We start from the raw sequence: 26,220 nt of genomic DNA, 5'->3' as shown, positions 1-26,220 counted from the left end.
GGAAGGCTTACAAATAGCTGCGAAAAGAAGAGAAGCAAAAAGCAAAGGAGAAAAGGAAAGATATACCCATTTGAATGCAGAGTTCAAAAGAAGAGCAAGGAAAGATAAGACAGCCTTCCTCAGTGATCAATACAAAGAAACAGAGGAAAACAATAGAATGGGAAAGACTAGAGATCTCATTAAGGATATTAGAGATACCAAGGGAACATTTCATGCAAAGATGGGCTCACTAAGGACAGAAATGGTAGGGACCTAACAGAAGCAGAAGATATTAAGAAGACGTGGCAAGAATCCACAGAAGAACTGTACAAAAAAGATCTTAAGACCCAGATAATCACAATGGTGTGATCACTCTCCTAGAGCCAGACATCCTGGAATGTGAAGTCAAGTGGGCCGTAGGAACCATCACTACAAACAAAGCTAGTGGAAGTGATGGAATTCCAGTTGAGCTACTTCAAATCCTGAAAGACAATGCTGTGAAAGTGCTGCACTCAATATGCCAGCAAATTTGGAAAACTCAGCAGTGGCCACAGGACTGGAAAAGTCAGTTTCATTCCAATCCCAAAGAAAGGCAATGCCAAAGAATGCTCAAACTACCACACAATTGCACTCATTTCACATGCTAGTAAAGTAATGCTTAAAATTCTCCAAGCCAGGCTTCAGCAATACATGAACCATGAACTTCCACATGTTCAGGTTGGTTTTAGAAAAGGCAGAGGAACCAGAGATCAAATTGCCAACATTCGCTGGATCATGGAAAAAGCAAGAGAGTTCCAGAAAAACATCTATTTCTGCTTTACTGAGTATGCCAGAGCCTTTGACTGTGTGGATCACAATAAACTGTGGAAAATTCTGAGAGATGGGAATACCAGACCCCCTGACCTGCCTCTTGAGAAACCTGTATGCAGGTCAGGAAACAACAGTTAGAACTGGACATGGAACAACAGACTGGTGCCAAATAGGAAAATGAGTATGTCAAGGCTGTATATTGCCACCCTGCTTATTTAACTTATATGCAGAGTACATCATGAGAAATCCTGGGCTGGAGGAAGCACAAGCTGGAATCAAGATTCCTGGGAGGAATATCAATAACCTAAGATATGCAGATGTCACCACTCTTATGGCAGAAAGTAAAGAAGAACAAAAAAGTGAAAGTGAAAGAGGAGAGTGAAAAAGTTGGCTTAAAGCTCAACATTCAGAAAAATAAGATCATTGCATCTGGTCCCATCACTTCATGGGAAATAGATGGGGAAACAATGGAAACAGTGGCTGACTTTATTTTTCTGGGCTCCAAAATCACTCTGGATGGTGACTGCAGCCATGAAATTAAAAGATGCTTACTCCTTGGAAGGAAAGTTATAACCAACCTAGACAGCATATTAAAAAGCAGAGACATTACTTTGCCAACAAAGGTCCATCTAGTAAAGGCTATCGTTTTTCCAGTGGTCATATATGGATGTGAGAGTTGGATTATAAAGAAAGCTGAGCACGGAAGTATTGATGGTTTTGAACTGTGGTGTTGGAGAAGACTCTTGAGTGTCCCTTGGACTGCAAGGAAATCCAACCAGTGCATCCTAAAGGAGATCAGTCCTGGGTGTCCATTGGAAGGACTTATGCTGAAGCTGAAACTCCAATACTTTGGCCACCTGATGCGAAGAGCTGACTCATTTGAAAAGACCCTGATGCTGGGAAAGATTGAGGGCAGGAGGAGAAGGGGACAAGAGAGGATGAGATGGTTGGATGGCATCACTGACTCGATGAATGTGGGTTTGGGTGGACTCTGGGAGTTGGTGATGGACAGGGAGGCCTGGTGTGCTGGGAGGTTCAAGGACAGGGAGGTTCATGGCGTCGCAATGAGTTGGACACGACTGAGCAACTGAATTGAACTGAACTGAACTTAATCACTCATGTCTGACTCTTTGTGACCCCATGAACTGTAGCCCGCTGGGCTCCTCTATCCATGGAATTCTCCAGACAAATATACTTGAGTGGGTTGCCAGGGGATCTTCCCACCCAGTCATCAAACCCGGGTGTCCTGCATTGCAGGCAGATTCTTTACCAACCAACTCATATGGGAAGCAGTTTCTTTATTTCCTGGTTATACAAAAGGAGCATCCTGTTTCAAATCTATATGTTCACAGATAATTATAACAGTACATATGAATATATATTAAATTTTACATTTTGTCAAATGCAGAACTAAAAGAAACTTTTATGATAGGAAAATCTTATAAGAAGCTTTAGAAAGCAGTCTATATTTTGTTTTCTTTTTAAATAAGATATGTATCATGATGGACTTAAAAATCAGTGAAACATATAACAAACAGTAAAGAATGAATAAATAAATGAGTATAATTTAAGTTTCCTTTTTTAACCTAAATTTTCTATAGTGTATACATATTATTTTTAGAGTAATAAAAATAACTTATTTTTAGGTTAGTCATACCTATGTATCTACTTACACTTCTTAACATCTGTGGCAAAATTTTTCTAATAATATGTAATTAATTTCACATGTGCAATGTGTAAAACACAGGCACTTTTGTTCATAGTTCCAAACTGCATTCTGTGGCCCAGTGCAGCAGAGATGGGTTATAGTGAGTGGATAATGGGATGGTGGAAGGGGCACTGAGATGCTGGAATCCTGATTTGTGAGTAGCCTCCTTTCTGTACTTCATTGTTTTCTATGAACTAAATCATGGAAAAGCATTGCAGTGCATTGGTTACTGTCTCTGGAATGTTATCTCCAGACTCCAACAAAAGAAACAAATTCTGTCAGAATAATTACCCTTCTGACATGAAAATCAAGAAACACTTCCTAAGTCAGCATGCATAAAGGGTTGATACATCAACATTTACAAACAGCGAGTCAAATTATCTTGAATGTGAAGTGTATTTTTGAACTAACATTTGCTCAACAATGTCAGAAAATGGCAAAAGAAGTTGGTGGCCAAAGAAAAAGTCAAGATCCTAAAGAGAAGTCTTCTTTTGGCCATAAATGTGTTTAATCTTTCAACATTAAGAATATGGCCAATTTGGCTGAAATATTAGGTAATAAAAGTTATTATATACAAATTCCTGACTCAAATCTTTCTTAGTGTGTCCAGATAAGCCAAACAATTTTCTACATTTTCCTCATCACTTAAGAAGTATTTTATTATTATTATTATTATCAATTGCTTTCTGTATGCAGAGAATCGCTTGTTGGTTAATTCTAATTTATTCAGAATGAAATCTAGTGTTTATGAGCAGGGTGGCTTATAAAATGATAGAGTCTATCTCTAGAATTGGCTGCAGCAGAAGAGCTAAACAAACATGAAAGAACAGAATAGGTTTCAGAAGTGAGTCCAGATCTCCTGACGATGGCTCCTGCAGCTCCATCAGAAGGTCTGAGAAGTAATTATTTATATTCACACATTTTCCCTATTGCCTTATTTACATGTATTAACATTTTAAATGTAAATAACTGAGAAATAGAAATAGATAGCCTGCATGGGCAAAGAATCTTTAAAAAAAAAAGTGGATATATGTGTATGTGTAACTGATCCACTTTGCTCTACACCTGAAATTAATAAAACATTGTAGATCAACTATACTGCAATAAAAAATAAAATGAGAATAAAGAAATATGAGAATAAAATGCAATGCTTACAGAAAGAAAATATTGATAGAAAAAGTGATACAATCTAAATAAACTCCCATCCTGTTACCAAATATGCAGTCACATATCATCAATTTCATCCTTGCCATTTTCTTCAGAGCATATAATTTTGTAAACTAAATCTCACAGGTGATGATTCTTCCTCAAATTTATGTGCCACATGTGAAAAGCAATTACTGTATTTTATAAATAAAAATTCCATTTGAAAAAGTGATCCATAAATAATAATGTATCTTCTACTTAGAATGTAAGCTTTAAAAGATTGTTCACTGAAGTATCTCCAGGATTGAGGTCAATGGCATGCATGTGTTAGCCATTAATTAAGTATTTGTTGCATGAGTAATGATTTCTGGTCTTCTACTTCATCCCATGATTTATAGTCTGGCACAATTTTTAAATGTAGGAATATGTTTCTCAAAAGTAGACAGTAAGAACCAGGGAGGGACAATGTCTATTGTGTACACCATCATATTCCTAAAGCCTGACAATATCTTTGTGCTCAAAGGACAAACTCAATTTTTGGATAGAAATCATTATGATGGTGGCTCCTGTTTCTGAATTGACCTTATGATAGTCACCAGAGAAGTGAGTTGATTTGATGCCTCTGTTCTGAGGAGGGTGCACTTTCTCCCAATGTCTGAACACTTCCTTCCCTGTCCCAATGGAGTACTACACCTTCATTACATGGAGCCCCAAACACAGGCCACATTCATCATTTCTTTTACTGCTTCTCATAAAGAGGAACAGATTGGCCTTCATATTATTTTAATAAAAATCTAGGACTGGGAGTATTTAAATGAATGCTATTTTTTCAAGGCAGTCAACTGGTGATACTGCATATATATTTTCAGGAACCATAAACTATACTTCTAAAGTAATGAACTGTATTGATATATATAGGCACTCAATAATATTACTGAGTTGAATTACAATTAACTTCAAATGGGTTTTAAATTAAATTATGTAGTTTTGAAATTAATTTATAGACTGATATGCTTACTATTAATTCTTATTAATCAATCATTATTTGGCACTTTCAGGAACTACATGCAATAAAAATAACTTGAAAGTTATAATTTCTGTCCTTAAAAGTTTATAAATCTTTTAACCATGTATTATTCTAATGAACTTTATGGTAACAGAAAGACAAAACATTGTTGTCATATCAATGAGTCAGACAATGGAAACAGTGAAACATTTAAGAAAGACACTATCCAGAATGTTCATTGTTGCTGTTGAAAATTATCTATGATTGTGGTTAATTGCTTTTGGAATTTTGATAAAAATTAATCTGTCCAATTTTCTGGCTCTTTAGGTAAAATCTCATCCTGTAATTACATAAATTAGTGTGACCTGGACTTCTAAAAAAACTGGGGTTAGAAAGATAGAAGTAATTTCTGAGTTGTCAGTGACTGATGAATGTTTTGATTTCAGTTTTAGTAAAGAAAAGGTCTTACCGTAGCTGTCATAGGCATCCTCACTTACTCCATGACCATAGTCATAGTATTCAGGAACACTGCAATAGATTTAGACAGTAATCAATGTTACTGTATTTGGGAGGAATCAACCCTAAAACTTATATGGAATTTGAAATCAAAATGTGTACTAAGGTAATATCCCAAGAGTCTCTAGACATAAAACACATATTTGAACATAAATAATAATAGAATAATATTCACTGAATAATACAATTCTAACAAGAATATTCAGTAACCTGTGGCAGATTCATTTTGATATTTGGCAAAACTAATACAATTATGTAAAGTTTAAAAATAAAATAAAATTTTTAAAAAATAAAAAATTAAAAAAAAAAGAATATTCAGTAAGAACAATACAGGTTATTGACAATGAGTGCTATAATTTTCTCATCCCACATTAGTACTTTATAAAAAATCTCTATCCTCCACTTATATAAATCAAATGTCCTCTAAAACACAAGTATGGACTTCAAGAGAAGAATTATGAAAGGTCTATTTCCAAGAAAAAGTGCTACAGAAGATGACAATCTGGTCAGTTGTGTATAACCTTTAATGCAATTAGCTTAAGAAATATACATAAATTTCATCTTCACTTTCATACACTGAAATTATACTCCTCTCCAACTTTTTCACAGCATAGGTCCATAGGTTTCTCACATATATAAGCTATTTCCTCTCATTTAATATTTTGCTAGATGCTTAGCATAATGTAACCAAGTTATAATTTTTAAAAATACTATACAAAAAGTGGAAAATATTTAAACTAACTTAATATTTGGATAATTAATGTGTATTATACTTAAAAATCCACAATATTTTTGGTACACTATATTTTTTCACCCCAGCTCCTTCATCTAAAGATTTCTGCCTGAATAAATTTATGCTTATGTACATAAAATTTATATGTATATTCACATATATAATTTTATGTATAAATTTATAAATTCTATCACAATTATGAATTCTTACCAAGTATATAAAAGGGTAACAATAAAAGGGCTTAATATCAAATACCAAATTGTATAAGGGTGGAAGGTGTGTGATAAATTGCCAAAGGGTTAGGTTGGAAGGAAGACAGGAAGACCTAAAATTATTTGGTTGTCTTTATCCCTCAAGACAATCCCATAGGCCTAATTTTATAAAATACTTGAGACTTCATCAATAGTAAGGAATGAGAAGGGAAAAAGAAATGTCTATATATTAGAGGTGAAAAGAAAGATAGATGGAAGTTCTGTCAATTTTATATTTCTGGGAAGCAATTGATATGGAATAATTCATTTTAGTGTAATGTAGCTGGAAAAGAGAAAGATAACTTCATCTTCATTGCCAGGATAATTATATACAGACTCTCTAAAAAAAAAAAAACTTACAGTAATAAGTTTTCTCTGCATACTTCTAAGACTTGAGATTGTAGAAATCTAAGGCTGGTGGCTGGATGTTTATCTTCTTAGAAATGATGCAACCCAATTGAGAACCCACATATATGTGTAGCAAAGTCCTGAGAGTTTACACTGATTTCCAGGATTATCAAGAAGTGGCAGTCATGACTATCTAGCGGTGGTAATTTGTTTTTGAATGGATTTCAGTTTAATTTTAATTGACCAAGCTAAGAATGGAAAAGGAACATGACTAAGAGAGACCATGACAAGAAGCTGAGTTATTGTCTAACATAAATGACATATTTACACAAAGAGGGAATTTTAACTTTCAAAACTCAGACCTTTGTTCCATCCCTCTGTCCATGGGATTCACCTTGCAAGAATAGTGGAAAGGGTTACCATGCCTTATTCCAGGGGATCTTCCAAACCCAGGGATCAAACCTATGTCTCTTATGTCTCCTATTGGCAGATGGGTTCTTTACCATTAGCACCAGCTGGGAAGTTGAAAATAATGGATAATGCAAAATAATGGGAGAATAATAGATAACAATCATAATGGACTCTTACAGAGTTCATGCTTTTACTTATCCAAATATTACTTCTCATTGCTTCCATAAGAAAATATTTTACATGAACAAATGGCCACACAGTGAATGAAATACACTCTCAACCAATCTAGAAGCAAGAAATGCCCTTGTGACTGTGTCAGGAAACATGGGATATGCACGAAAATAAGGGTGTTAACTTTGAGGTCATTTCCAAATGAAGAGCAAGCGCCTCATCTTGTTACTGTGCAGTCACCTCCTCAGATGGTAGAATGCACTAAAAAATATGATCTAGCATTTACCATGGAAATAAAGTTAATACCTAGGAAGTCTTTCACTGCAGCATATAAGGAACTTGTCTCTAAATTATTACATAGAAGCAGACTTACTCTAAATCACTGCCTACCTCAGGGATTGTTATGACAAAAAAAAAAAAATCTCAAAATAGACTATTAGTTCACTGGAAGAGCAGAATGTGTAAAAAAAAGTACTGTTTGATAGAAAGCTGATGGCTCATTTTATACTATCACCAGTAAAACCTAAATGGCAGGCTATAAGCATATGTATTATAGCATTATGAGGAAAAACCAGAAAAAGCCCAATTATTGGTAATCCTTGCTGCTTTAAAAAAATGTTTAAAGAAGTTATGAACTCAAATAAGAATGTGCCATTTTTCCAGAAAAAACAAAAGTGAATAGAGATTTGTTAAGAGCGGTGGCAGCACAGGCACAGGAGGGCCGAGAGGAGCTACTCCACGTTCAAGGTCAGGAGGGGTGGCCGTAAGGGGATACCCCTTGTCCAAGGTAAGGAGCAGCCATGAAGCGATACCCCACGTCCAAGGTAAGAGAAACCCAAGTAAGATGGTAGGTGTTGGGAGAGGGCATCAGAGGGCAGACACAATGAAACCTTAATCACAGAAAACTAGTCAAGCATATCACACGGACCACAGCCTTGTTTAACTCATTGAAACCAAGCCATGTTGTGTGGGGCCACCCAAGATGGGTGGGCAATGGTGGAGAGGTCTGACGGGATGTGGTCCACTGGAGAAGGGAATGACAAACCACTTCAGTATTCTTGCCTTGAGAACCCCATGAACAGTATGAAAAGGCAAAATGATAGGATACTGAAAGAGGAAATCCCCCTGGTCGGAAGGTGCCCAATATGCTACTGGAGATCAGTGGAGAAATATCTCCAGAAAGAATGAAGGGATGGAGCCAGGCAAAAATAATACCCAGCTGTGGATGTGACTGGTGATAGAAGCAAGGTCTGATGCTGTAAAGAGCAATATTGCATAGGAACCTGGAATGTCAGGTCCATGAATTAAGGCAAATTGGAAGAAGTCAAACAGGAGATGGCAAGAGTGAACATCAACATTCTAGGAATCAGCAAACTAAAATGGACTGGAATGGGTGAATTTAACTCAGATGACCATTATATCTACTACTGTGGGCAGGAATCCCTTAGAGGAAATGGAGTGGCCATCATGGTCAACTAAAGAGTCCAAAATGCAGTACTTAGATGCAATCTCAGAAATGACAGAATGATCTTTGTTCATTTCCAAGGCAAACCATTCAATATCATGGTAATCCAAGCCTATTCCCCAACCAGAAAGGCTGAAGAAGCTGAAGTTGAACGGTTCTATGAAGACCTACAAGACCTTTTAGAACTAACACTCAAAAAAGATGTCCTTTTCATTATAGGGGACTGGAATGCAAAAGCATGAAGTCAAGAAACACCTGGAGTAAGAGGCAAATTTGGCCTTGGAGTACAGAATGAAGCAGGGCAAAGGCTAATAGAGTTTTTCTAAGGGAACACCCTGGTCATAGCAAGCAACCACTTCCAAGAACACAAGAGAAGACTCTACACATGGACATCACCAGATGGTCAACACCGAAATCAGATCGATTATATTCTCTGCAGCCAAAGATGGAGAAGCTCTATACAGTCAGCAAAAACAAGACCAGGAGCTGACTGTGTCTCATATCATGAACTCCTTATGCCAAATTCAGACTTAAATTGAAGAAAGTAGTGAAAACTACTAGACCATTCAGGTATGACCTAAATCAAATCCCTTATGATTATACAGTGGAAATGAGAAATAGATTTAAGGGACTAGATCTGATAGACAGAGTGCCTGATGAACTATGGATGGAGGTTCGTGACATTGTACAGGAGACAGGGGTTAAAACCATTCCCATAGAAAAGAAATGCAAAAAAGCAAAATGGCTGTCTGGGGAAGGCTTACAAATAGCTGTGAAAAGAAGAAATTTATTTGTTCAAATCTCAATCCCTATTGTGGTGGTATTAGGAGGTGAGACTTTGGGGTATTAAATTAGATTATGAGGGTGGAGCCCTATTAATGAGATTAGTGCCTTTAAAAAGGTGAAGCCCCAGAGAGCTCTCTTGCTCTCTTTCCTCCATATGAGGATACAAAGATACAGCAGTCTGCAACCCAGAAGGCTTCATCAGAACCCAACCATGCTGATATTCTGATCTAGGACTTACTGCCTCCAGAACTGAAAAAAAAAAAAATCTATTGTTTATAAAACCCCCAATCTATGGTATCATGTAGAGCAGCCTGAATTAAGACAGGTGGCATTCCACTTGCCTGGAACCCTGAATGGTGTCATGAAGCAAAGCCCACCTACTTGCCATGCTTTAGTGTGTGTGAGGGAGATAAGTGTTTCTCTTGTATGGGCAACTGAATTGTGGATCTTCTTATAACAGAAGCTTAGCCCATATCCCAAATAATAGAATTGGCAATTAAAGAAATTCATTGAAGATAAACAGGTATTCAGAAAATATTTGTTGATGAATAAATGATTAAATAAAAGAATTCAAAATAATAAAACATTTGGCAAAAAAATCTTTAGAAAACTTTGCATATGCTTTAGAAATGCTGTCTACTTATATCAGTAGCAATGGAAACAGCAAAGAAGAAAAAGAACAAAAGAACCGATAGTTACAATAGACAGGACATGGAAGCAACCTGCTGCTGCTGCTGCTGCTGCTGCTAAGTCACTTCAGTCGTGTCCGACTCTATGTGACCCCATAGATGGCAGCCCACCAGGCTCCCCCGTTCCTGGAATTCTCCAGGCGAGAACACTGGAGTGGGTTGCCATTTCCTTCTCCAATGCATCAAAGTGAAAAGTGAAAGTGAAGTCGCTCAAGTCGTGCCGGACACTCAGGGACCCCATGGACTGCAGCCTACCAGGCTCCTCCATCCACAGGATTTCCAGGCAGGAGTACTGGAGTGGGGTGTCATTGCCTTCTCCAATGGAAGCAACCTAAATGTCCATAAACAGATGAGTGGATAAAAAAGATGTGGTACATGTACACAATGCAATAATACTCAGTCACAATAAAGAATAAAATTTGCAGCAACACAGATGCCACTAGAGATTATCATACTAAGTCAGTCAAAAGTGAAGGACAAATACTGTAGGTCTTCATTTATATGTTGACTCTAAAAAAAAGGCAAACATAGCAATAAATGAATGGACTCACAGATACAAAGGACAAACTAGTGGTTACCAGCAGGCAGAAGAGTAGAGGCTTGTGCAAAATCAATGAAGGGGATTAAAAAGTGCAAACAGGTGTAAAATAAATATATAACATGTCAGTTACAGGATGTAGTGCTCAGCACAGGGAATACAGTCAATATTTTATAGCAACTTTATTTTTTTATTTTTATTTTTTATTAAATTTTATTTCATTTTTAAACTTTACAAATTGTATTAGTTTTGCCAAATATCAAAATGAATTTGCCACAGGTATACATAATCTATAGAGATATTGAATGACTATACTACACATAAACTGAAACTAATAAAACATTTAAGACAAATATAATTCATTAATAAAAAGAAAAATCAGTTCAGTTCAGTTCAGTCACTCAGTCATGTCCGACTCTTTGTGACCCCATGAATCACAGCAGGCCTGATTAAAATTCAAATTAAAAGTTTAAAAATATTGTAACTGATGCATTTGTAATTTCTACAATGTTATGCTTTTTTTCAATCATTTTTAAATACATATATGATTTGGTTAGAGACAGTAAGCTATGTTATTGGCTCTATTTCTTCCTTTTCATTATTTCAGAAAGTTATATTGCATTATATTTATTTTAATTTATCATGTTGTTTAAATATGTTACATACAAGTTAAAAGTGGACAAATGAATTCAAGCACAATATGATCATTTACTTTGAATGGACATTATTATTCCACCTTATATTTTAGAAAATGTAGCAATCAAAGCTTGCAAACACAGTTACAACTAGAGAAGTGTTAATTAAAATTAGGATAATTATTGGTGATTTGAAACTTGAAACTTTATTACTCCAGTGGTTAGAGCAGATATAATTTTCCTAGTAGCTGGTATATATGTAAAATCATGATAGAACACGTTACCTGCATTAATGCATTAATCCTTGTCTAGTTATTCATTAAAAAAAATTATATACAACATTTTGGCTTTTTGACATCATGACTTAGACACTAATACATATATAGAAAAAGTACATAAAATTTCTGACAGGAAAAATACCAGAATGCTCAAACTACTGGACAATTGCACTAATCTCACACACTAGTAAAGTAATGCTCAAAATTCTGCAAGCCAGGCTTCAGCAATATGTGAACCGTGAACTTCCTGGCGTTCAAGCTGGTTTTAGAAAAGGCAGAGGTATTTGGCAAAACTAATACAATTATGTAAAGTTTAAAATTTAATAAAATAAAAAAAAAAATAGAAAAGGCAGAGGAACCAGAGATCAAATTGCCAACATCCACTGGATCATGGAAAAAACAAGAGAGTTCCAGAAAAACATCTATTTCTGTTTTACTGAGTATGCCAGAGCCTTTGACTGTGTGGATCACAATAAACTGTGGAAAATTCTGAAAGAGAGGGTAATACCAGACCACCTGACCTGCCTCTTGAGAAATCTGTATGCAGGTCAGGAAGCAACAATTAGAACTGGATATGGAACAACAGACTGGTTCAAAATAGGAAAAGGAGTACGTCAAGGCTGTATATTATCACCCTGCTTATTTAACTTATATGCAGAGTACATCATGAGAAACGCTGGACTGGAAGAAACACAAGCTGGAATCAAGATTGCTGGGAGAAATATGAATAACGTCAGATATGCAGATGACACCACCCTTATGGCAGAACGTGAAGAGGAACTAAAAAGCCTCTTGATGAAAGTGAAAGTGGAGAGTGAAAAAGTTGGCTTAAAGTTCAACATTCAGAAAACGAAGATCATGGCATCTGGTCCCATCACTTCATGGGAAATGGATGGGGAAACAGTGGAAAGAGTGTCAGACTTTATTTTGGGGGGCTCCAAAATCACCTCAGATGGCGACTGCAGCCATGAAATTAAAAGACGCTTACTCCTTGGAAGGAAAGTTATGACCAACCTAGATAGCATATTCAAAAGTAGAGACATTACTTTGCCAACAAAGGTCCATCTAATCAAGGCTATGGTTTCTCCTGTGGTCATGTATGGATGTGAGAGTTGGACTGTGAAGAAGGCTGAGCGCTGAAGAGTTGATGCTTTTGAACTGTGGTGTTGGAGAAGAATCTTGAGAGTCTCTTGGACTGCAAGGAGATCCAACCAGTCCATTCTGAAGGAGATCAGCCCTGGGATTTCTTTGGAAGGAATGATGCTAAAGCTGAAACTCCAGTACTTTGGCCACCTCATGTGAAGAGTTGACTCATTGGAAAAGACTCTGATGCTGGGAGGGATTGGGGGCAGGAGGAGAAGGGGATGACAGAGGATGAGATGGCTGGATGGCATCACTGACTCGATGGACGTGAGTCTGAGTGAACTCCAGGAGTTGGTGATGGACAGGGAGGCCTGGCGTGCTGCAATTCATGGGGTCTCAGAGAGTCGGACATGACTGAGCGACTGAACAGAACTGAACTGAAGACAACTAATTAAATGGAAATTAAAACAATAGAAAAAAAGTAAGATAAAATTTAGTTTCTGGGGAAAGCTTCATTATAATCAAGCTAATTTTTGAAGAAAGTTCTTAGTGAGCCCACCAGTGTCATGATGAAACTGCCATTCCCATAGTGCTTCTCATCCAGCACTCGGTGCTCATGTTCCTGTGGCCAGAGAAACTGCACTGATGCTAGGATAAACCTGTTCACAGGTCAGTGAGACTAACCAAGCTTATAAACAAGTTTTTAGACATTCAATTATTGTGAATAGAGACATTGGCAGTAACAAAAATGAGATCTGTTCTATAGGTTTGTGTTCATATAATCAAACCAATTAGACCTGTAAATTTGGGAGGAATAGAGAATGAAATTTGTTAAAGAGCAACATTTACTTAACTTTTCAAACTATGTACTTTGGTAGGATATTAAAAAATATATCAGAGATGATTAAACACTCTACAGATACACCAGAGATTATTGTGGCCTCATAAGATTAAAGCTTTCACATTCACAGTGTTCAATTCATTTGGTTTATACCCTGTGTGTATTCCAATGTTTTTAAGCTGTAGATTTTTGGGTATAAAAGTAGAAAACACAGATGACTATGAATTTCAACTAAAGCTTTACTGACTATTTTTGAATTGAAGAGAAGTAAAACTTATAAAATAATATTTCAGATGAAAGGATAAAGGGATTTAATGTATTAATATGAATGATTCATAACTATCTTACTATTCTTAGTGCTTAAGTGGGTTCTCTTAATATTTGTTTCTTCAGCATTTACCCTGAAACTTTGTTATATTGTGCATTTACACTGTATTTTCAGAGATAACTGTTAAGTAAAGACACATTTTCAGCCCAATCCCCACCTTCAAATCAAAAATTGTTAGTTCCCTTATTTTTAATCCATTGACATGATCATCAAGCCCATCTGTTAAATTCAATAAAGCTTCATACAAGTGCTATTTATAAAGCTCTTGAATCTAGTGTGTAGATTAATGGGTAAAACACACAGGTTTATGAATCAGTTCTTGCCACCAACCACAACCTTTCTCAGTGTCATCCAGGGCATTAACCAAACACTGGTGGGACAGAGACATTACAGACCCTTCATCAAATAGCTCAAGACTTCACAGCTTCCTTCAACATCATGTTACTGTAATGTTACCTGATAATTCTCATAGCTCTTCCCAGGTCTTCCTTTGGCAGTCATCTCCTATTATTTCCAACACTGAAGGTTAAGACTGCCAATAGGATCAACTTTATGCTTACATTAGAGAATGTGACCTATTTGCAAATAGATTCTTATAAATAATTTCCATTTTGACATCTTTTCTAGAACAAAATTTACTTTCCCATGGAAATTAGCTGCATTTTTTCCCTTCTCTCAGCACTCAATATATTCTTTGTTGTTCAATCACCCAGTCATTTCCAACTCTTTGCAATTCTGTGGACTACAGCACACCAGCTTTCCCATCTCCTGAACCTTTCTCAGACTCACGTCCATTGAGTCGGTGATGTCATCCAACCATGTTGTCCTCTGCCTTCTCCTCCTGCCTTCAATCTTTCCCAGAGTCAGGGTCTTATCCAATGAGTCAGTTCTTCACATCAGGTGGCAAAAGTATTGGAGTTTCCGCCTCAGCATCAGTCCTTCCAATGAATATTCAGGATTGATTTCTTTTAAAATTGATTGGTTTGATCTCCTTGCAATCCAAGGGACTCACGAGAATCTTCTCCAACACCACACTTCAAAAGCATCAATTCTTTGGTGTTCAGCCTTCTTTATGGTCCAACTCTCACATCCATACATGACTACTGGAAAAACCATAGTTTTGACTATAGGAACCTTTGTTGGCAAAATAATTTTTCTGCTTTTTAAATGCTGTCTAGGTTGGTCATAGCTTTTCTTCCAAGGAGCAAGCATCTTTTAATTTCATGGATGCAGTCACCATCTGCAGTGATTTTGGAGTCCAAGAAAATAAAGTCTGTCACTGCTTCCATTGTTTCCCCATCTATTTGCCATTAAATGATGGAATTTAATGCTATGATCTTACTTTCTTGAATGTTGACTTTTAAGTAAGCCCTTTCACTTTTCTCTTTAACTTTCATCAGGAGACTATTTAGTTCCTCTTCACTTTCTGCCATAAAGGTGGTGTCATCTGCATATATGAGGTTATTGATATTTCTCCTGGCAATCTTAATTCCAGCTTGTGCTTCATCCAGCCCAACATTTCACATGATGTACTCTGCATATAAGTTAAATAAACATGGTGACATACTTGACGTACTCCTTTCCCAATTTTGAACCAGTCCATTGTACCATGTCTGGTTCTAACTGTTGCTTCTTGACCTGCATACAGGTTTCTCAGGGGGCAGGTAAGGTGATTTGGTATTCTTTAATTTTCATTATCTCTGCCTATACATGTAACAATACAATAACCATTATAAAACATAGCAGTTCCATATAGATACATTCAGTCTATTTTGTAAAACACTAAAAATGAAACAAATGGCCCTGGAAAAGCCGTTATGAAAATTACAGTCTCACAGAAAAGCCACTAAGCAAGTGATAAGGAGTGACTTATTGGTTTTTCATTCATCAAATGACAAAACTGAAAAGAAGAAGAAATTAAGTGCTTAAATGAAAATGGAGTAAAGAAGGCTTAAGGGCAAGTCACTGGCACAAGTTCAGAGGTGATTAAAAGCATGGCATGGGCAGCTACTCCTCCAGAGCAGGTGCAGGCGGGTGTGAGCTAGACAGGGTGAAAAAGGAGGCAGGGGCCACGACTTGAAGGACCTTTATTAATCATGGTAAAGAGTTTGGAATGATTTAAAAAGGGGACAAACATAAGCATTTCTTGTCTTAAGCAAATCCCTCTGTTGGTGGTGTCTCATTCTTGTTGTTGTATCATCATTAACAGCCAGAGTATCAATCATATAGTAGGTACTCAAATATTTATTGGAAAAATGAATACCTGTACAATGAATATTTCTCTTCACAACTGCTTTCTCCCTTGTGTTTTTCCATCTCTATTTTCTTTATATCTATGATCTTAGACTTTTTTTTGTTAAAACACGTGAGAAAATTCAAATATTAGGATAAATTATTTGAAGATAACTCACAACTATTTCATTTCATTAGATGTCACATTCAATAACTGCAGTTTGAATTGCTACACATCTAGGTTTTTTTTTTTTTTTCCCTTACAACTTTACAGGTATTAAAAGGCAAGAAAAGAGGTTAATTCCAGGTTAACCTCACTCAGCAGTTTAAAAAGTATTTTGGAAGATTTGGTGGATCTTGAGAGTGATACATATATTAAGCCAGATGTTTTGGAGGCCCAAACTCAAATGCATGGGTTATAAACTACCATGATTTGTTTAATTCTCTTTTGCTAATATTTTTAATAACACTTGCAGTGAAAGACAGAACCTATATCACGTTATTTCCTTATTGATTTAAATCTTCTTTTCTATTTCCTAACCATTTTCATCACCTGATTTTTAGAACTGAGAAATTTAAAATGGAAAGGGGCCTTAAACAAGAAATTAGATTATTTGTCCTTTTGAAATTCTCCCACTCTTCCTTCCCAGAGGCCATAATAACTGTAATAACCATAAAAACAAACATTTAATACTTTTCTCATATTTAATACATCCCAAACTTTGCTAAGTTAAAACTGTCATATTTAATCATAACAACAATTTTTGAGTTAGTTGTATTGAGCAAAATACAGAATAGATAATCTGGGTTTATCTGATTAAGTTATTTGTCCTAAGCTAACCAGGTCTTTGGTGGTAAAACTGGAATTGAACTTTGGTGTATCTGATGACAGAATTCAGTGGACAACCTATACTTCATGTAGTCCATTATATCTATTCAAACAATCATTATCAACTTATCTACACAGTACTAGACAAAAAGATGGGAAATAATTTACCTAATGACATTTTGATCTTGACTTAACTGTGATTAGGAAGACCAGATGTGAGAGTTGTGAGAATCCCTCTGCATTTACCTGTCTTCCTCCTCAAAAAAAATCCCAACATGATCAAGAACAAGGCCTGACCCAAGCACACAAAATTTTCAAAACCCTCTTAATTTCCTGCTCAACTATTTCCTCCTCTAGGAAACCTTCTCAGATTCCAAATAACCTTATGATGTGTTCCAACAACTCTGTTTACCTCTCACATATATCATTGTCATTTTTGAATTTCACTTTTATGTGTGCTAGTAATTATTTATGTCTTTCCAAATAAAGCTTTATTTATAATATTCAGGGCTATTTGGACCATCATATATTTACAGGGAGTAACCCAGTGCCTGATATATGGTAAATGCTCAAGAAATGTTGGCCAACTGAGTAAATTGATGTCTTGGAACTGATGAGTTTTATGCCAATTTCAGTTTAAACAGCTAACTTCTAATGTAGTTATCATCCAACAATCTATTGCATTGGTTACATCCCTCACTACCTGTGTATTCATCCCTTAACTCCCCTTTCTATTTGGAGAATCTAATGCTATTTTATTCCACTGAGGTCTTAGCATTCAGTTCTATTTAGAACAGGTCTCCATTTTTTTTTTTTAACCAATTTATTTGATCCTTACTTAACATAACTTCAATTAGAGTTATCTATTTATCTATCTTTCTCAGGCTATGTTAGTGGTAAAAAATCTGCCTGCCAATGCAGAAGTTAGAGACTCAGGTTCTATCCCTGGATGGGGAAGATCCCATGGAGGAGGAAATGGCAACCCACTCCAGTATTCTTGCAGGGAGAATTAAATTAACAGAGCAGCCTGGTGGGCTACAGTCCAAGGGACTGCAGTCAGTCATGACTGAGCATTTGAGCCACATCTATATATCCATCTATCTATCTACCTAAAGGTTTCAAGAGGTTTTATCAGGAAAAGTAGATTTGGTGCTTACTTAGAAAACTTCTATGTAGCAGAATAAAAGATTTTATTCACCTACAAAAGAATAGCACACAGGTTAAGGAACTTAGATAAGATGCCTTTAAGCCATTGCAGGCAGTTTGAACCTGGGGTTTTAAAGTACAGAGATTTTGAGTTTATTATTCTCCTTTTCAATTTCTTATGGGATTGAGGGTCAAAACTTTGCTTTCAGTGCACTGTAGACTGTCAGACTCCTCTGTCCATGGGATTTTCCAAGCAAGAATACTAGAGTGGGTTGCCATGCTCTCCTCCAGGGGTCTTTCTGACCCAGGGATCAAACCCACATCTTGTGCATCTCCTACCCTGGCAGGCAGATTCTTTACCACCGAGAAGCTACCTAGAAAATTGTGACTACATGAAATCATTCAATAAATATTTACTGAACAGCAGTATCATCCTGAGAATACAAATAGGAGTTATATTAACATATTACTTAGATATGTTGGAATAATAAATGTAAGTACTACAAGGAAGTATGGGCTTTCCAGATGGCACTCAGTTCAGTTCAGTCACTCAGTCATGTCCAACTCTTTGCAACCCCATGAACTGCAGCACGCCAGGCCTCCCTGTCCATCACCAACTCCCGGAGTTCACCCAAACCCATGTCCATCGAGTCAGTAATGACATACAACCGTCTCATCCTCTGTCATTCCCTTCTCCTCCTGCCCTCAATCTTTCCCAGCATCAGAGTCTTTTCAAATGAGTCAGCTCTTTGCCTCAGGTGGCCAAAGTATTGGAGTTTCAGCTTCAACATCAGTCCTTCCAATGAACACCCAGGACTGATCTCCTTTAAGATGGACTGGCTGGATCTCCAGATGGCACTAACAGTAAAGAATTAACCTGTAGATGCAGTAGATTTAAGCGATGTGTGTTCAATCCCTGGGTCAGGAAGATCCCCTGGAGGAAGAAATAGAAATCCACGCCAGTATTCTTGCCTGGAGAATCCCATTGGCAGAGGGCTACTGTCCATAGAGTTGAAAAGAGTCAGACAGAACTGAAGTGACTTAGCACACATGTACAAGGAAGTATAAATAGATGAATATTGTGGATATTTCCAACCTACTTTCTCTTCATTTATCTGACAAAATTTATTGAGAACCTATTATGTACCAGGCACCATTCTAAGTGCTAAGGACTACAGCAGTGAACAAAATAGACAAAGATGCCTGCCCTCACAGAGTTGAGAAGTAAAAAAGTTTAATAGTCATAAGTGCCAAAGAGAAAAGACTAAAGCTGGAAGAAGGACATCAAGTATTAAAATAGGGGTAAAATCATAGTTAAAGTGGTCAAAGGAGTGGCCAGATGAGGTTGGCATGCTGCCAATCACTGAGTAAGACACAGCTTAGCATGTGAACAACAAAAGCGGTCAAAAAGTGCTTTTCTGTTAAATCAATATTAAACTGTTGGCTCTTTACCATCAGGTCAGATGGTAAAGAAGCTGCCTGCAAAGCAGGAGACTCATGTTCAATCCTTGGGCCAGGAATATCCCCTGGAGGAGGCAATGACAACCCACTCCAGTATTCTTGCCTCAAAAATTCCATGGACAGAGGAGCCTGGTAGGCTACAGTTCATGGGGTCACAAAGAGTTGAACATGACTGAGCAACTAACACGGCAATATTATACAAACACCTGTAGGAGATAAAGGAGCAAGTCTTAGAAATTTAGAGGAAGAGTATTCCAGAAAAAGACTATGAAGTAGGTGTGTGCTTAGCACATTTGAGTAATGGCAAGACAGCTAGTGTGGCAGGGCAGAGGTGGGTTTCAGGAGATGAAGTTGGAAGAATGGTCAAGGCGACAGATGCTTTTCCACATCCACCCATACATGTGGTCCTTCCCAAGGCTGTCTCCTGAGTTCAATTCCTCAACATCTAATTCTTCACTTTTACTTCAGATCCATTCCCAAGACTCCACTGATCACAAACTAGGCAATGTCTATATAGAAGTTCTTAACATAAAAACAATGCTTGTTAGATTCTCCACATTAACATCAAGTAGTACAATTGGTTCAAAGTATTAATTATCATGTTGTAAAAGTTAAAATGTACTTTATCATCCAAATATTAAAAGCTAATTATTTAATTTAAATGTAAAGCAACATAGTGGTTTATAGAAGGCATTATTTGAAAGCAACCAAATGTGCTTGAATTTTGATAACAGACATTATAAATGAGTGGTGGTCTTTAAACTCACTGTCATGATTAATACTAATAGTAAATAGAATAAAGACTCAAAATATTTATTAGGTCATTAGCAAATATTTTCAAGAGTTTATAAATTAAACTCTCTTAATTATAAATCTGAATGCAGAGTTCCAAAGAATAGCAGGAGAGATAAGAAAGCCTTCCTCAGTGATCAATGCAAATAAATGGAGGAAAACAACAGAATGAGAAAGATTAGAGACCTATTCAAGAAAATTAGAGATACCAAGGGAATATTTCATGAAAATATGGGTACAAAAAAGGACAGAAATGGTATGGAATTAACAGAAGCAGAAGATATTAAGAAGAAGTGGCAAGAATAGACAGAAGAACTATACAAAAAGGATCTTAATGACCTAGATAAACACGATGGTGTGATCACTCACTTAGAGCCAGCCATCTTGGAGTGTGAAGTCAAGTGGGCCTTAGGAACCATCACTATGATCAAATCTAGTGGAGGTTATTGAATTCCAGTTGAGCTATTTCAAATTCTAAAAGATGATGCTGTTAAAGTGCTGCACTCAATATGCCAGCAAATTTGTAAAACCCAGCAGTGGCCACAGGACTAGAAAAGGTCAGTTTTCTTTCCAATCACAAAGAAAGGCAGTGTGAAAAAATGTTCAAACTACCACACAATTGCACTCATTTCATGTGCTAGGATAGCAAAGTAATGCTCAAAATTTTCATATTCTAGCATAGCAAAGTAATGCTCAAAATTCTCCAAATTAGGCTTCAATAGTACATGAACTTAGAACTTTCAGATGCTCAAGCTGAACTTAGAAAAGGCTGAGGAACCAGAGATCAAATTGCCAACATCTGTTGGATCACAGAAAAAGCAAGAGAATTCCAGAAAAACAACTGCTTCTGCCTCATTGACTATGCTAAATCCTTTGACTGTGTGGATCACAACAAATTATGGAAAATTCTTTAGGAGATGCTAATGCCAGACCACCTTATCTTCCTCCTGAGAAATCTGTATGCAGGTCAAGAAGTAGTAGTTAGAACTGGACATGGGATGATGGACCAGTTCCAAATTGGGAAAGGAATATGTCAAGGCTGTATTTTGTCATCCTGCTTATTTAACTTATATGCAGAAGACATCATATGAAATGCCAGACTGGGTGAAGCACACACTGGAATCAAGATTGCAGGGGGTAATAACCTCAGATATGCAGATGATTCCACCCTTACAACAGAAAGTGAAGAGGAACTGAAGAGCCTCTTGATGAAGGTGAAAGAGGAGAGTGAAAAAGCTGGCTTAAAACTCAACATCAAAAAACAAAGATCATGGCATCTGGTTTCATCACTTCATGATCAATAGATGAGGAAACAATGGAAACAGTCAGAGACTTTATTTTCTTGGGCTCCAAAAGCACTGAAGACGGTGACTGCATCCATAAAATTAAAAGATGCTTGCTCCTTGGAAGAAAAGTTATGACAAACCTAAATAGCATATTAAAAAACAGATATATTATTTGCCCACAAATGTCCATATAGTCAAAGCCATTGTTTTTCCAGTAGTCATGTATGTATGTGAGAGTTGGACCATAAAGACCGAGCACCAACGAATCAATGCTTTTGAACTGTGGTGTTGGAGAACACTCTTGAGAGCCCCTTGGACTGAGAAGAAACCAAACAAGTCAATCCTAAATGAATTTAATCCTGAATAGTCATCGGAAGGATGCTGAAGCTGAAGCTTCGATACTTTGGCCACCTGACGTGAAGAGCTGACTCATCAGAAAAGACCCTGATGCTCGGAAAGATCGAATGCAGGAGAGAAGGGGACGACAGTGGATGAAATTTTTGGATGACATCATCTACCCAATGGACCTAAGTTTGAGCAAACTCCAGGAGGTAGTGAAGGACAGGGGAGCCTGGCATGGTGCTGTCCATTGGGTCACAAAGAGTCAGACATGACTGAGTGACTGACCAACAAGTATGAAACACTATTTGATATATCCAGCCATAAAGCAAAAGAGAACATAGGAAAGAAAACATATACTACATGCAGTTGCCAATTATTAGTGAATTCATATATATAATTCAAAGCTCATAATCTCATATTTTTAGAATTAAAATCATAGGGACTAATATCATTGGAATTAATAAGTGATTTAAATATTAAAAATTTATAGCTTAAATTACTTAGCCACAATTGTGTACATATTTTATAACTTCATTTTCTGTTTAAGAATTTCTATGCTTAGAAACTTGCCTTTATTCTGAGGACAAAAGGAGGATTAAAATAAACAAATTAACCTTCCTTCACTAGAAATTAGTGTTTAAGCATAGCTGTTTTCTTTGTTGAGTATTCACTCTCAAAACTTGGTATTAAATATAAACCATATCAAAACTTTAAACTCTTCTGCATAACTTTTATTTCATACATTTCTAGTACAAAAATAATTAAAATGGATTTGAAAATGAAACTCAAAAGTAATTTTATTCAAAAATTGAAGGATGTTGATAATTTTATGTATGCGTTAAAAAATGTTAATTGAAATATGTTCCTTTTTGTGTGTATGTGTTAGCTAAAACATAAATACCTGTTTCCATACTCTACTGTCAGTGGTTTTCAGAGATATCTATCATGGGGAAAGAGAAATGATTTATATTCTATATTTCTAAAATACTCCTTCAAAATCCATCAAGATTCCATGAATAGTTTCAAAGTATCTTTGAAATTTACATTGTATCTTTTTTTTTTTAATTCATTGCATTCAACCATTCATATCACAGAAAAAGTACTGTGGTATAGAACAATCATGTTTGTGGATAAATAGAACATAAATATTGTCTCCTGAAATTAATTCAGTAAACTAAATACATTAAACATAGATATACAGATAGATAGATAACACAACAAAGCTCTGTGGTTATTTTTCTGACCAGTTTGTTTTGAGAAAGTCAAAGCTATGAGTATTCCACTCAAAAGTAGCTCATTAAAAAGTCCACCATTTCAAGATATCCTTTGTCTGATCCATGCAGAGGAAAATCAGCATGTCTTGTAAAAAATGATACAGAATACAGAAAAAAAAAAAGATATTTGAACTGCAATTTGAGATCTGTTATCTTTCATTTTTATTGAACTGTTATTTGGACAAATCTCTTTGAACTCCATTTTTTCACCTTTATGGCAATGGTTATATTTCTCTCAAGTATTAATAAGAATCTGTGACAGCCCATGATAAGTGCTTAGTATATAGCAGACACTCAATAAATACTGATATTGGATAACTGTCCATCATTGAAGCCATAGATATAAAGATCCTATTTTCTATATTCATAAATGTTGCAGTATTGATAGAGAGATTCCCATCTTTCTTCTTGAAATATGCTGAAATGTAAAATAACCACAAATACCCTCTTAAGTTTCAACTGATGGTATTTGATATTCAGAAGATGAAATATAGGATGATTATTCATGAGGGAAGTGACATATTTGTTCTTCTCATAGACTAAGGATTAATATAAATGATACATATAAGGCATGTCATATAGAATTATGATCAGCTTTGCAGTGAATCCCTTTATAGAAAATAGATCTATTGAGAGTATAGCCTCATGCCTTAAATGAGAGAGAAAAACATTTAAATATGCTTTTTTTCCCATGATTCAGCACTGTGCATAAATTTATGAAAATAGTCTTTTATAAACACTTTAATCATTTTTTCTAATTCAAGTTATATTTTTTGCTTACTGTGATGCTTTATTACATAAGTGAGGAGTGAGCAATTTTTTAATAAAACATTAATTTTCTGTTTCATTGTGTGTAATAATCATTACTTAGTAGCAATTATTTTCTATAAATAAGACCTTCAACTGACTGATTCATTAAGCTCAAGAATACATGACATTAATAAATGCACTGTTGCTTACTTTTGGTACAAATACCTGGGTTCAAAGCTATTGAACCCTAGCTTGAAATGGACATAATTTTGACTGTGTACGCACATTTCTTTGGTTGAGTCATAATTCATGAGTATCAATAAGATTTTAGTGCTGTAAAAATCAGTATAATTTCTAATTATTTTAATACTTAATCTAGTTGCCTTTGAGACTAAATTCATTGGTACAAGCTGCACTATGTCTATTTAATAATAGTGATTTATATTATTTTCCATTTAAATCACAAATGAAATCTCACCTGTTTTGTGTAATGTCCCAAGATGACTTGCTACTTATTAAAGAGTTATTTTCATGCTCTAGACTTTGAAATTTCAAATAAGTAAGTTATTTAGTGTGTTAATCACACAGTTGAGTCTGACTCTTTGGAATCCCGTGTACTGTAGCCCTCCAGGCTCCTCTGTTTATGGGTTTTCCATGCAAGAATACTGAAGTGGGTTGCCATGCCTTTCTCCAAAGGATCTTCCTGACCCAGGGATCAGGAAGATCTCTGATGTTCCTCTAGGTCTACCATGTTGCAGGTAGATTCTTTACTTCCTAAACCACCAGGGAAGCCCCAAAATTTGATAAGAGGGATTCTACTTCTTTAAGTCTTTTCTTTATGTGAGGAAACAAGGCTACATTTATTCAGAGACTCTAAGCATATAATGTGAGTCAGGTGCTATCTCCATGCGCCACCAGAGTAGCATCATGCTTTGAACTGAATTATAATTATGTATTTTCATGTCTTCCTTTTCTCCAATTCTGAGACTGAGTGATATTTCCTTAGTACAGCATACTAGTCCCTTTTCTATCTATGTTCTAATTATGCAGCCTCTTCCCTATTACTCCCCTATTTATATACCCTACACCCTGAAATGGTGGAGTCTGTCTCAAAGTTACAAATCTTTTCACAGCCGCATGCCCCTGACCATGGTTATCCTTCTATCTAGATGAAAATTCCTCTACTTCTTCACATAGGAAGGTATTCGTACTCTTCCCAAGATCCAACTCCACAGTCAGCATCTTATCAAAACTTTATTCAGGGACTGGAACCAAGATAACAGAGGGGAAAGACATGGAGTCCATGTTACCCCTACATCTAGGATACTCACCAGACTTTGGTGAGGGACTTCCAACAATCAGGCAGATAGAAAGAAACCCCCAGGCAACCAGGTACCATGTAGGGTGAGGGGGCAAGGAGGAGAGGGGAAGTCGAAGCCAGAGGGGACCAGTGTGGCTGAGGGGTGGCTAGGGAGGGGAGAAATTCAGGTATCAGGAGAGGAACACTTGCTTCCAGGAGACTGACAAGGAAGGAGGAGAGCCTCAGGGGTTGGAGGATCAATTGCAGGAAGTGCCTTGAATTCCCCCTACACTTAACCACAAGGAGCCTCTCGAGGCCCTGGCCCTGGTCCTCTGCCCTCCAGGGACCCCTCTATTTTTCAGGGTCCCTCTACCAGGGGTAGGTCCTGTGAGTGTGAGAGGAAGAGGGAAGGAGAAAAAGCCAGGATGCCTGGGAGAGGCTCCTTCAGGGTTTGAGGAGTGGGGAGCCACCTGGTGTTCTCCCTTCCACTTGGCCCTGAGGAGCATCCTGAGTCCTCAGGCCAAAGCCCTTTGCCCTCCAGGACCCCTCTGCCTTTTGGGAGCCATCTGCCTTCTGAGCCCCCTTTCTTCCTCTGGGGACCCCCTCTACCTTCCTGTCACTCATCCTCCTTCTGCCCACTGTGGCCCCCTCTGTAGTCCAGGGTTCCCTCAAAGGGCACCCTCTGTCCATGTATGTCTGGCAGGTGCAAGAGGAAGAGGAGAGGATAAACAGCCACCTGACCAGGAGAGAGTGCCTATAGGTGTGGAGGAACAGGAACCCATCAGGGGTCACCCCACCACTCAGCCCTGGGGTGCCCCCTGGTGCCCTGGGCCTGACACTCTGGAGGACCTCATGGCTGGTTTCAGCCTAGCCCCCACTTCCCCAGGCCCACATAAGACCTTTTCCTGAGGTGTGGGTCATGAGCAGGAGCCCACCCCTGCCTAGACTCTGCCTCCACGTAAACCTGACCACTGCCTAGGCCCTTCCCCATTTAAGCCCCAACAACAAAAACCAGAGATTTTTCTGCCTTCCTTTTTTTCTTTTAACTCTTTGCCAGTGGAGTTCAATTTTACCTTCCAGTGCTTG

The 26,220-nt window shown here is 37.0% G+C and overlaps 1 protein-coding gene across 1 annotated transcript in view; it reads right to left on the bottom strand.

Moving 5' to 3' along the window:
- KHDRBS2 (KH RNA binding domain containing, signal transduction associated 2) overlaps positions 1 to 26,220 on the bottom strand; it is a 617,615-nt gene that overhangs the window by 27,334 nt on the left and 564,061 nt on the right. The window contains exon 8 of the mRNA XM_070360912.1: positions 5,119 to 5,177. Within this exon, the coding sequence (XP_070217013.1) occupies positions 5,119 to 5,177 (59 nt within the window). The remainder of the gene's footprint in view (positions 1 to 5,118; positions 5,178 to 26,220) is intronic.

This window comes from Bos mutus, chromosome 23 (genome assembly GCF_027580195.1).
Source record: "Bos mutus isolate GX-2022 chromosome 23, NWIPB_WYAK_1.1, whole genome shotgun sequence".
Classification (NCBI taxonomy): domain Eukaryota; kingdom Metazoa; phylum Chordata; class Mammalia; order Artiodactyla; family Bovidae; genus Bos; species Bos mutus.
Note: the sequence above shows the minus strand (reverse complement) of the source record. Positions and strands in the feature narration are given on the sequence as shown.